This window comes from Cherax quadricarinatus, chromosome 31 (genome assembly GCF_038502225.1).
Source record: "Cherax quadricarinatus isolate ZL_2023a chromosome 31, ASM3850222v1, whole genome shotgun sequence".
Lineage (NCBI taxonomy): Eukaryota > Metazoa > Arthropoda > Malacostraca > Decapoda > Parastacidae > Cherax > Cherax quadricarinatus.
In genome coordinates, this window is record NC_091322.1 from 2,133,211 (window position 1) to 2,147,088 (window position 13,878).

Genomic DNA, 13,878 nt, shown 5'->3' on the forward strand with positions numbered 1-13,878 from the left:
TGAAATGATATCGTCTCTAGGCACCATGATGGTAATGCTGGTGCAGTAGTAAGGATGAATGGGAGGGTGTTGGCACCTGGAGAAGTTGATATCCTTGGGGTGAAATTTGACTCCAAACTAACCATGAAGAACCATGTTGTAAATCTTGCAAACAAGGCAGCCAGGAAGCTTACAGCACTTCGCCATATCTCGCATCTGCTTGACAGTAGGGGTTGCAAGATCCTGTACGAGGCACAAGTACGCTCACACCTTGAGTATGCTCCACTTTACTGGTTTGCCTGCCCCCCTCTCACCTGCGACTGCTTGACAGAGTAGAGAACAGAGCAAGACGTCTCATCTCTCGCCTGGACCCATCCTGGATAGATCTGTCATTTCAGCAGAGCCTTCAACATAGGAGGGATGTGGGTGGCCTTACTGTTATGTACAAGGCCAATACTGTCAAAATACCACACTTGGATCCACTTCGAGGACAGCGTGAAACAAGCTTTTATGCCACAAGACGGGCAGAAAGCAGCAACTTCACTCTGGCTGTACCCTTCTCCAGAACATCACTCCATCTGAGATCATACATACCCAGGATGACTCGAGTATGGAACACATTCGTACAGCATAATGATGTCAACGAGATAAAGTGAGTTGATCAAATGAAAATGCTGGCCCACAGATGGCTCCAACTTCATCCTGTTCCCTACTTGTATGTCTCATAACAATAAAAATGCTTTCAAATGAGCTGATGTAGGTAACAGCTCTTAGCTTGCCAATAAAGTTAGGAATCCTTAACCTGTCAATAGCTTGTCAATATAGCTAGGGATTCTTAACCTTGTCAAACCCTGTGTAAAAAAAAAAAAAAAAAAAAAAAAAAAAAAAAAAAAAAAAAAAAAAAAAAAAAAAAAAAAAGAGAGAGAGAGAGAGAGAGAGAGAGAATGAATTTCAGGTACATCTTGCTACTTCTACTTAGGTCACACTACACATACTTTTTTTTTTTTTAACAAGTCGGCCGTCTCCTACCGAGGCAGGGTGACCCAAAAAAGAAAGAAAATCCCCAAAAAAGAAAATACTTTCATCATTCAACACTTTCACCTCACTCACACATAATCACTGTTTTTGCAAAGGTGCTCAGAATACAACTGCTTAGATGCATATACCTATAAAGATACACAACATATCCTTCCAAACTGCCAATATCCTGAACCCCTCCTTTAAGAGTGCAGGCATTGTACTTCCCATTTCCAGGACTCAAGTCCGGCTATATGAAAATAACCGGTTTCCCTGAATCTCTTCACTAAATATTACCCTGCTCACACTCCAACAGATCGTCAGGTCCCAAATACCATTCGTCTCCATTCACTCCTATCTAACACGCTCACGCACACTTGCTGGAAGTCCAGGCCCCTTGCCCACAAAACCTCCTTTACCCCCTTCCTCCAACCTTTTCAAGGACGATCCCTACCCTGCCTTCCTTCTCCTACATATTTATACGCTCTCCATGTCATTCTACTTTGATCCATTCTCTCGAAGTGACCAAACCACCTCAACAACCCCTCTTCAGCCCTCTGACTAATACTTTTATCCACACCTTCTCCTAATTTCCACACTCCAAATTTTCTGCATAATATTTACACCACACATTGCCCTTAGACAGGACATCTCCACTGCCTCCAACCGTCTCCTCGCTGCTGCATTCACAACCCAAGCTTCACACTCATATAAGAGTGTTGGTACTACTATACTTTCATCCATTCCCTTCTTTGCCTCCATAGATAACGTTTTTTGTCTCAAAATATTCCTCAATGCACCACTCACCTTTCTTCCCTCATCAATTCTATGATTAACCTCATCCTTCATAAATCCATCCACCGACACGTCAACTCCCAAGTATCTGAAGACATTCACTTCTTCCATACTCCTCCTCCCCAATTTGATATCCAATTTTTCTTTATCTAAATCATTTGATACCCTCATCACCTTACTCTTTTCTATGTTCACTTTCAACTTTCTACCTTTACACACACTCCCAAACTCATCCACTAACCTTTGCAATTTTTCTTTAGAATCTCTCATGAGCACAGAATCATCAGCAAAAAGCAACCGTGTCAATTCCCATTTTGTATTTGATTTCCCATAATTTAATCCCACCCCTCTCCTGAACACCCTAGCATTTACTTCTTTCACAACCCCATCTATAAATATATTAAACAACCATGGTTGGGGATTTCAATGCTAAAGTGGGTAAAAATGTTATGGAAGGAGTAGTAGGTAAATTTGGGGTTCCAGGGGTAAATGTAAATGGGGAGCCTTTAATTGAGCTATGTGTAGAAAGAAATTTGGTAGTAAGTAATACATATTTTATGAAAAAGAGGATAAATAAATATACAAGGTATGATGTAGCACGTAATGAAAGTAGTTTGTTAGATTATGTATTGGTGGATAAAAGGTTGATGGGTAGGCTCCAGGATGTACATGTTTATAGAGGGGCAACTGATATATCGGATCATTATTTAGCTGTAGCTACAGTTAGAGTAAGAGGTAGATGGGAAAGAGGAAGGTGGCAACAACAAGTATGAGGGAGGTGAAAGTGTATAAACTAAGGGAGGAGGAAGTTCGGGTGAGATATAAGCGACTATTGGCAGAAAGGTGGGCTAGTGCAAAGATGAGTAGTGGGGGGGGGGGGGGGGTTGAAGAGGGTTGGAATAGTTTTAAAAATGCAGCATTAGAATGTGGGGCAGAAGTTTGTGGTTATAGGAGGGTGGGGGCAGGAGGAAAGAGGAGTGACTGGTGGAATGATGAAGTAAAGTGTGTGATAAAAGAGAAAAAGGTAGCTTATGAGAGGTTTTTACAAAGCAGAAGTGTTATAAGAAGAGCAGAGTATATGGAGAGTAAAAGAAAGGTGAAGAGAGTGGTGAGAGAGTGCAAAAGGAGAGCAGATGACAGAGTGGGAGAGGCACTGTCAAGAAATTTTAATGAAAATAAGAAAAAATTTTGGAGTGAGTTAAACAAGTTAAGAAAGCCTAGGGAAAGTATGGATTTGTCAGTTAAAAACAGAGTAGGGGAATTAGTAGATGGGGAAAGGGAGGTATTAGGTAGATGGTGAGAATATTTTGAGGAACTTTTAAATGTTGAGGAAGAAAGGGAGGTGGTAATTTCATGCACTGGCCAGGGAGGTATACCATCTTTTAGGAGTGAAGAAGAGCAGAATGTAAGTGTGGTGGAGGTACGTGAGGCATTACGTAGAACGAAAGGGGGTAAAGCAGCTGGAACTGACGGGATCATGACAGAAATGTTAAAAGCAAGGGGGGATATAGTGTTGGAGTGGTTGGTACTTTTGTTTAATAAATGTATGAAAGAGGGGAAGGTACCTAGGGATTGGCGGAGAGCATATATAGTCCCTTTATATAAAGGGAAAGGGGACAAAAGAGAATGTAAAAATTATAGAGGAATAAGTTTACTGAGTATACCAGGAAAAGTATACGGTAGGGTTATAATTGAAAGAATTAGAGGTAAGACAGAATGTAGGATTGTGGATGAGCAGGGAGGCTTCAGAGTGGGTAGGGGATGTGTAGATCAAGTGTTTACATTGAAGCATATATGTGAACAGTATTTAGATAAAGGTAGGGAAGTTTTTATTGCATTTATGGATTTAGAAAAGGCATATGATAGAGTGGATAGGGGAGCAAAGTGGCAGATGTTGCAAGTATATGGAATAGGTGGTAAGTTACTAAATGCTGTTAAGAGTTTTTATGAGGATAGTGAGGCTCAGGTTAGGGTGTGTAGAAGAGAGGGAAAATACTTCCCGGTAAAAGTAGGTCTTAGAAAGGGATGTGTAATGTCACCATGGTTGTTTAATATATTTATAGATGGGGTTGTAAAAGAAGTAAATGCTAGGGTGTTCGGGAGAGGGGTGGGATTAAATTATGGGGAATCAAATTCAAAATGGGAATTGACACAGTTACTTTTTGCTGATGATACTGTGCTTATGGGAGATTCTAAAGAAAAATTGCAAAGGTTAGTGGATGAGTTTGAGAATGTGTGTAAAGGTAGAAAGTTGAAAGTGAACATAGAAAAGAGTATGGTGATGAGGGTATCAAATGATTTAGATAAAGAAAAATTGGATATCAAATTGGGGAGGAGGAGTATGGAAGAAGTGAATGTTTTCAGATACATGTACTTGGGAGTTGACGTGTCAGCGGATGGATTTATGAAGGATGAGGTTAATCATAGAATTGATCAGGGAAAAAAGGTGAGTGGTGCGTTGAGGTATATGTGGAGTCAAAAAATGTTATCTATGGAGGCAAAGAAGGGAATGTATGAAAGTATAGTAGTACCAACACTCTTATATGTATGTGAAGCTAGAGTGGTAAATGCAGCAGCGAGGAGACGGTTGGAGGCAGTGGAGATGTCCTGTCTAAGGGCAATGTGTGGTGTAAATATTATGCAGAAAATTTGGAGTGTGGAAATTAGGTGTGGAGTTAATAAAAGCATTAGTCAGAGGGAAGAAGAGGGGTTGTTGAGGTGGTGTGGTCATTTAGAGAGAATGGATCTAAGTAGAATGACATGGAAAGCATATAAATCTATAGGGGAAGGAAGGAGGGGTAGGGGTCGTCCTCGAAAGGGTTGGAAAGAGGGGGTAAAGGAGGTTTCGTGGGCGAGGGGCTTGGATTTCCAGCAAGCGTGCATGAGCGTGTTAGACAGGAGTGAATGGAGACGAATGATACTTGGGACCTGACGATCTGTTGGAGTGTGAGCAGGGTAATATTTAGTGAAGGGATTCAGGGAAACCGGTTATTTTCATATAGTCGGATTTGAGTCCTGGAAATGGGAAGTACAATGCCTGCACTTTAAAGGAGGGGTTTTGGGATATTGGCAGTTTGGAGGGATATGTTGTGTATCTTTATACGTATATGCTTCTAAACTGTTGTATTCTGAGCACCTCTGCAAAAACAGTGATAATGTGTGAGTGTGGTGTAAGTGTTGAATGATGATGAAAGTATTTTCTTTTTGGGGATTTTCTTTCTTTTTTGGGTCACCCTGCCTCGGTGGGAGACGGCCAACTTGTTGAGAGAGAGAGAGAGAGAGAAAAAAAAAAAAAAAAAAAAAAAAAAAAAAAAAAAAAAAAAAAAAAAATGGTGACATTACACATCCCTGTCTAAGACCTACTTTTACTGGGAAGTATTCTCCCTCTCTTCTACACACCCTAACCTGAGCCTCACTATCCTCATAAAAACTCTTTACAGCATTTAGTAACTTACCACCTATTCCATATACTTGCAACATCTGCCACATTGCTCCCCTATCCACTCCATCATATGCCTTTTCTAAATCCATAAATGCAATAAAACCTTCCCTACCTTTATCTAAATACTGTTCACATATATGCCTCAATGTAAACACTTGATCTACACATCCCCTACCCACTCTGAAACCTCCTTGCTCATCCGCAATCCTACGTTGTGTCTTACCTCTAATTCTTTCAATTATAACCCTACCGTACACTTTTCCTGGTATACTCAGTAAACTTATTACTCTATAATTTTTACAATCTCTTTTGTCCCCTTTCCCTTTATATAAAGGGACTATACATGCTCTCTGCCAATCCCTAGGTACCTTCCCCTCTTTCATACATTTATTAAACAAAAGTATCAACCACTCCAACACTATATCCCCCCTGCTTTTAACATTTCTGTCATGATCCCGTCAGTTCCAGCTGCTTTACCCCCTTTCATTCTACGTAATGCCTCACGCACCTTCCCCACATTCACATCCTGTTCTTCTTCACTCCTAAAAGATGGTATACCTCCCTGGCCAGTGCATGAAATTACCGCCTCCCTTTCTTCGTCGACATTTAAAAGTTCCTCAAAATATTCTCGCCATCTACCCAAAACCTCTATCTCCCCCATGTACTAACTCCTCTACTCTGTTTTTAACTGACAAATCCATTCGTTCTCTAGGCTTTCTTAACTTGTTTAACTCACTCCAAAATTTTTTCTTATTTTCATTAAAATTTCTTGACAGTGCCTCTCCCACTCTATCATCTGCTCTCCTTTTGCACTCTCACACCACTCTCTTCACCTTTCTTTAACTCTCCATATGCTCTACTCTTCTTATAACACTTCTGCTTTGTAAAAACCTCTCATAAGCTAACTTTTTCTCTTTTATCACACCCTTTACTTCATCATTCCACCAATCACTCCTCATTCCTCCTGCGCTCACCCTCCTATAACCACAAACTTCTGCCCCACATTCTAATACTACATTTTTAAAACTATTCCAACCCTCTTCAACCCCCCCCCCCCCCACTACTCATACTTGCACCAGTCCACCTTTCTGCCAATAGTTACTTATATCTCACCCGAACTTCCTCTTCCCTTAGTTTATACACTTTCACCTCCCACATGCTTGTTGTTGCCATTTTCCTCTTTTCCCATCTACCTCTTGCTCTAACTGTAGCTACAACTAAATAATGATCCGACATATCAGTTGCCCCTCTATAAACGTGTACATCCTGGAGCCTACCCATTAACCTTTTATTCACCAATACATAATCTAACAAACTACTTTCATTACATGCTATAATATACCTTGTATATTTATTTATCCTCTTCTTCATAAAATATGTATTACTTATTACCAAACCTCTTTCTACACATAACTCAATTAAAGGCTCCCCATTTTCATTTACCCCTGGCACCCCAAATTTACCTACTACTCCCTCTACAACATTTTTGCCCACTTTAGCATTGAAATCCCCAACCACCATTACTCTCACACTTGGTTCAAAACTCCCCACGCATTCACTCAACATTTCCCAAAATCTCTCTCTCTCTCCTCTACACTTCTCTCTTCTCCAGGTGCATATACGCTAACTATAGCCCACTTTTCGCATCCAACCTTTATTTTACTCCACATTATCCTTGAATTAATACATTTATAGTCCCTCTTTTCCTGTCATAACTTATCCTTCAACATTATTGCTACTCCTTCTTTAGCTCTAACTCTATTTGAAACCCCTGACCTATTCCCATTTATTCCTCTTCACTGAAACTCTCCCACCCCCTTCAGCTTTGTTTCACTTAAAGCCAGGACATCCAGCTTCTTCTCATTCATAACATCCATAATCATCTCTTTCTTATCATTTGCACAACATCCACGCATATTCAGACTTCCCACTTTGACAATTTTCTTATTATTGTTTTTAGTAATTTATTACAGGAAAAGGGGTTACTAGCCCACTGTTCCCGGCATTTTAGCTGACTTTTACAACATGCATGGCTTACGGAGGAAAGATTCTTATTCCACTTTCCCATGGATATAAAAGGAAAAGTAATAAGACCAAGAACTATTAAGAATAAAAACCAAAGAAAACTCAGGTGAGTGTGTATAAATAAACATGTACATGTATGTGTAGTGTGACCTAAGTGTAAGTAGAAGTAGCAAGACGTACCTGTAATCTTGCATATTTATGAGACAGACAAAAGACACCAGCAATCCTACCATCATGTAAAACAATTACAGGCTTTCGTTTCACACTCAATTGGCAGGACGGTAGTACCCCCCTGGGTGGTTGTGTCTACCATCCTACTACATGTACAAGCATATATATACATACCCCTCTGGGTTTTCTTCTATTTTCTTTCTAGTTCTTGTTCTTGTTTCTTTCCTCTTATCTCCATGAGGAAGTGGAACAGAATTCTTCCTCCCGTAAGCCATGTGTGTCGTAAGAGGCGATTAAAATGCCGGGAGCAAGGGGCTAGTAACCCCTTCTCCTGTATATATTACTAAATTTAAAAGGAGAAACTTTCGTTTTTCCTTTTGGGCCACCCCACCTCAGTGGGATACGGCTGGTGCGTTAAAAGAAGAAAGAAAGCTTCACTGTTTATAAAGTGACATTATATGCTGATACCAAATGTCAAAACCAATTAGTTCCACTCTGCCATAATATGTCTTGGCCAGTTCAAGCTCTCAGATATTCTATTTTTTTAATAACTTTAGCAAAAATGCACTGGATTGTAAATTTTCCTGACTTCAAAAGACTCCCATATATTTTTGTAAATAAATTAAGCACACTGAGTGTTGCTGAAATCATAGTACATTTGTAACCAGAGTTGCAGCTGGTGAATAATTAGTAAAAGATCATATACCTTCATGTAATATTTTTTTCTTACACAAATCAATTTTTGCAGGCTAAGAGCTGTAATCCTACCTCAGCTCATTTCAAAGCCCCAGTCCTATCAGAGGTATACTACCTCCTCCCCCCCCAGGATGCAACCCACACCACTCAACTAACATCCAGGTACTTACTTGCTCCTAGGTGAACAGGGGCAGTAGGTATAAGGAAACATGCCCATTGTTTTCACCTGTACTGGGGATCGAACCATGGACACTCAGTGTGTGAGCTCGAGTGTGCTACCAACCGAACCACAGGACACCTAAGCATTTATATATCAACTATCATTTAACTGCATGCAGTTGTTTTAGAGTATCACAGTATACACTTCTTAGAGTGCTTACACACACTCTGGATAGATATCTATTAATCTAACATAGAATAAAAAAAGATTCTATAAGTGAAAACTGTTTCAACCAAGAGTGCCAAACATTAATTAAATTTAGTACAAGATAAGAAATTATTTTTTTGTAAAACAAAAAGCCTTGCACTGCTAACTTGTGGATGAAATGAAACTTACCCTACTGGATGAAAAAAAAAATACTTGGTACAGACTGCTAATATTTATAAGTAGAAGAGTAAGGAAAAAGAGGAATTATTGTAGTACATACATTAAGACTGGGTATTAATGAGGTAAGAGGTATTCATGAATAAGCAATAATATGGAGATGCAGATATTTAAATCATCTTCCTCTCCCCTAAAACAGAAATGCTACAATACAAATAAATTGAGTTCAAAACAAATTATTATAAATCACTTTTGTTTTTTACCTATGTCTTTCCTCTTCAGGTTCTGATGGTACTGGAGGAGCACCAAGAGAGTCTTCTTCAAAGTAAGGTGTTCCACTTGATACTGGTGTGATATTTGGGGTAGCACTCCCAGGTCCCTCCCAGTTGTTCTGCCCTGGTAGTGGAGGTGGTTGTCCTGGTGTCCATGGTGGAGGATTCTCAAATCCAGACCCTCCAAAGAAGGGAGGCTCATTTGCATAATATGCTTCACCATATGGATTACCACCAAACCTGTAAACAATTTTTAAGTTAATACATGCAGAAAAAGAGCATGGGAATGGATTTCTTCTTTTCATTTTGAGTAGCTGTATGGGAAAAAAGGATTACTAGCCCATTCCAACAGTGATTATGTGTGAATGATGGTGAAAGTGTTGAATGATGGTGAAAATGTTTCTTCTTTTTTGGGCCACCCTGCCTCAGTGGGAGATGGCCAGCATGTTGGAAAAAAAAAAGTTAATGAAACTTGAGTTAAAGGAAGCGCCCAGAAAACATATGTTGAATATTTCCTCGGATGGGGTAAACAGGTACAATCACTCCTTCAGAAGTAAACTCATGAAAAATGAAACAAGCAGCAAAACTGACACACAGTGGACCCTCGTTTTTTGTAAGGCTCGAAAGTCGTGATTTTCAAAAATCCTAATTTTTTTTCCTCAAAACTGACTCGAAAATCGTCGTTTGACTTGCAAATAGTCGTTTCTTGGACGCGTATGCACAGCCCCGAGCAGCCTCACACCATTCCCAGCCAGTGTGCCATTGTTTATCAGTGAGTGAGGATGATCCCACAAGTTCATACAATACACTTCATAATATTCCATTCGTTTTAGTGCTTGCAACTGCTAAATAAGCCACCATGGCTCCAAAGAAAGCTTCTAGTGCCAGCCCTTTGGTAAAGAATGTGAGAAACACACATAATTTAACCCTTAAACGGTCCAAACAGATCGACATTCAAATTCGTAGTGCTACAAAAGTAGATCTACTTTTTTTTACATATTTTCAAATATATAAAAAAAAGTGTAGATAAAAGTTTTTTACATGTTTTCACAAGTAAAACAAAAAAAAAAAAGATCTACATTTTTTTACATACTTTCAGATGTTGAAAAAACGTATATGTACGTTTGGACCATTTAAGGGTTAAGAAAAAGTTTGTAGAAAAATACAAAAAGTGGTGGTGGTAGAGGGTGGTAGCAGTTGTGATAGTAGTAGAGGGTGATAGTGATGGTGGTAGAGAGTGGTAGTAATGGTGGTAGAGGGTGGTAGCAGTTGTGATAGTGGTAGAGGGTGGTAGCAGTTGTGATAGTGGTAGAGGGTGGTAGCAGTTGTGATAGTGGTAGAGGGTGGGAGCAGTTATGATAGTGGTAGAGGGTGGTAGCAGTTGTGACAGTGGTAGAGGGTGGTAGCAGTTGTGATAGTGGTAGAGGGTGGTAGCAGTTGTGATAGTGGTAGAGGGTGGTAGCAGTTGTGATAGTGGTAGAGGGTGGTAGCAGTTGTGATAGTGGTAGAGGGTGGTAGCAGTTGTGGTAGTGGTAGAGGGTGATAGCAGTTGTGATTGTGGTAGAGGGTGGTAGTGATGGTAGAGGTTGGTAGCAGTTGTGATAGTGGTAGAGGGTGGTAGTGATGGTAGAGGGTGGTAGCAGTTGTGATAGCGGTAGAGGGTGGTAGTGATGGTAGTGGTTGTGGTGGTAAAGGGTGGTAGTGGCAGTGGTGGTAGTGGCAGTGATGGTAGTGGCAGTGATGGTGGTAGCAGTTGTGATGGTGGTAGAGGGTGCCTTCTTCAGTGATTCAGCAATTCTACTAACTCCTCCAATGTTGTTGGAGTTATATAGGGCTACAGAAAACACTGCCACCTCAGCTGCTGCTTCACCACCATTATGGACAGCTTATGCTCTCAGTGGCCCTTATACACCCAACAACACAACACCTCTCATAGCAAACATGATGACTTATTTTATTCATTCTAGAGTATATTCCATGTTTCTATGTCATTAATATTGTTTATGTCATATTAGTTGAATTGTGATAGATAAATAAGCCACAGAGTTGATATTAGTGTTATATTCTCCAACAATAAACTCACCTTCCCTCCCTCTGCCCCATCTGCCATACACCAACAAGAGTCTTCAATAAAGGTAAGTGTGATGTTAAATGTTCATTTATACATTTTATAAGTGCTTTACATTTATTTAGCATTCTTTTCTGCATGTAAATCTATATTTAAGCTAGGGAAGTGGCTAGGGAAGTGACCCCTGAAGTGACCTTGAGTTCTTATGGAGAGGGATTCCCCTTCCAAACAATAACCTTTCTTCCCTCTCTCCTCCTCATTGTCTTCCATTCATCAACAACAGCCTTCAATAAAGGTAACTGTCATGTTGAATGTTCATTCTTTTGTACAGGTAAATCTATCTAAGGTAAAAAAAATTGTTTTTTTGATACTTCTGGGTGTCTGGAACGAATTAATTGGATTTACATTATTTCTTATGGGGAAAATGGATTTGCAAATCATCAATTTTGATAATAGTCCCACTCTCTGGAACAAATTAATTACGAAAAACGAGGGTCCACTGTACTACTAAAAATCACATATTGGAAAGCTGCATACATGCCATCACTAATAATTTTAACTCTCAACATATCTCTTGGAATGAATAATTTCCTAGACATACTCAGCAAGCCAGGATTGCACAAATTCTTGAAAGTGAGGATCCAACAGATGTATCTAATTACAGGCCAATTATTAACTCACTAATTACATATATCTAAAATTTGAGAAAATATGCAAACAAATATAGTTCATTCACAATCAAACAAAATATCTAAGCTTAAAACCCATGCCAGTTTGGTTTTAGCTCTAAGCAAATACAAACAATACAATGATAACAATGTTTAACACTATCTTACACTATCATCTTATCATTTACTGATACACAAAAATCATTTGATACAACTTATCACAATCTTTCTTATTGAAGTAGATTACAAGAGCATTAGAGAATTAAAGGCCTATATTCGCCCTCATTAAGTCACATTCTGATATAATTAGCAAGTGGTCAGGTGTAGCTTTTAAAAATAAAAGTGGCCCAATATGTGAGTGAAAGGGTCACTTTACATAAACACATGACGAGTAGTTGCAATGAAAGAGGCCTACTGTCCATGCCATGTTTCCTTTGTCCCAAGATGAGGTGCTCTGGTAGTTGCCAAAATAAACATACTACAATTTTGTATTATGGTGTTATTTAGTTTGATTGTAGGTGGCTTCAAACACCTACATTCAATCTTGTCATTTTCTTGAAACAGAAGCCTGGCTCTGTCCTATGCCATGATTTGGGAGTAGGTACTGTGGTGCTGTCTTTTTTATAGGTGTATTTTTGTTCTTATAAGCAAATGGGAAGATTCCTAGTAGTTTCACTAATTTAGACATGACCACATCCACTACAGGGAATTCTGGTAGATAAGACACATAGGCAACATTTAGGCAACTTTATTCTGAAACGTTTCGCCTACACAGTAGGCTTCTTCAGTCGAAGAAGACTGAAGAAGCCTACTGTGTAGGGCAGTGTTATTCACTAATTTTTGCAAGAGAGCCACTTCGGTTAAACACATTGATTGAGAGAGCTGCAGCTACTGCAAGTTAGCATAACTCAACTAAATTAAGTAGTACTGAGCTGCTAGTGAAATATAGTAAATGAGAAAAAGTAGACATGAGCCGTGAATTGAGTCATCGCGAGCCGCACAATGAATACCACTGGTGTAGGCGAAACGTTTCGGAATAAAGTTGCCTAAATGTTGCCTATGTGTCTTATCTACCAACCTGTCGGTATTGTATACCATTTGATAATCACAGGGAATTCTACAGACTCCTGCATCCTTGGGTCCTATGTTGGGTGTAGGGCTTCTCATACTGTCTCAAATGGTTGTGGTGCACATAACACATATCTTTGTTCAAAACTGCTCTGGTTCCTAGCACTGATTTTTATCCAACCTATTTTTAAAGCTACACCTGACTGGATACTCTATAGTACAGTGGACCCCCGGTTAACGATTTTAATCCGTGCAAGAGGGCTCATCGTTATGCGAAATAATCGTTATGCGAATTAATTTTCCCCATAAGAAATAATGGAAATCAAATTAATCCGTGCAAGACGCCCAAAAGTATGAAAAAAAATTTTTTTTACCACATGAAATGTTAATTTTAATACACACAAACTGAAAAAGGCATGCACAATTACATGACACTTACTTTTATTGAAGATCTGGTGATGATTGATGGGATGGGAGGAGGGGAGAGCATTATCTTCTTACTGTTTAGATGGGGAATCCCCTTCCATTAGGACTTGAGGTAGCAAGTCCTTTTCTGGGGTTACTTCCCTTCTTCTTTTAATGCCACTAGGACCAGCTTCAGAGTCACTGGACCTCTGTCGCACAACAAATCTGTCCATAGAGCTCTGTACCTCCCGTTTCTTCAAGACTTTCCTAAAATGGGCCATAACATTGTCATTGAAATAGTCACAAGCACGGCTTGCAACAGCTGTGTCAGGGTGATTTTCATCTATAAAGGTTTGCAGTTCAAACCACTCTGCACACATTTCCTTAATCTTTGAAGTAGGCACAATGGATTCCACAACTGGCATAGGCTTCTCAGGGTTAGCCCCAAACCCTTCAAAATCTTTCTTAATTTCCATACTAATTCTCACCCTTTTTACCACAGGGTTGGCACTAGAAGCTTTCTTGGGGCCCATGGTCACTTATTTTCCAGAAACACCACCGAAAACACTTTAATAATACGAAATATTCCGAGTGTATGCTTGGATGTTACCGCGGAGGCTGGCTGGTAAACAATGGGACGGCCGGCACATGTGAGGGCACATTGGACGCGTCTCGGACGAAAATCGGTATGCGGGTTTTTAATCGGTATGCGGGGCAAAAATTTTGCG

The 13,878-nt window shown here is 39.7% G+C and overlaps 1 protein-coding gene across 2 annotated transcripts in view; it reads right to left on the reverse strand.

Moving 5' to 3' along the window:
• Fip1 (Factor interacting with poly(A) polymerase 1) overlaps nt 1–13,878 on the reverse strand; it is a 71,037-nt gene that overhangs the window by 16,112 nt on the left and 41,047 nt on the right. For both annotated transcript variants that reach the window (XM_070090157.1, XM_070090156.1), the window contains exon 8: nt 8,933–9,181. In XM_070090157.1, coding sequence (XP_069946258.1) covers nt 8,933–9,181 — 249 coding nt within the window. The remainder of the gene's footprint in view (nt 1–8,932; nt 9,182–13,878) is intronic.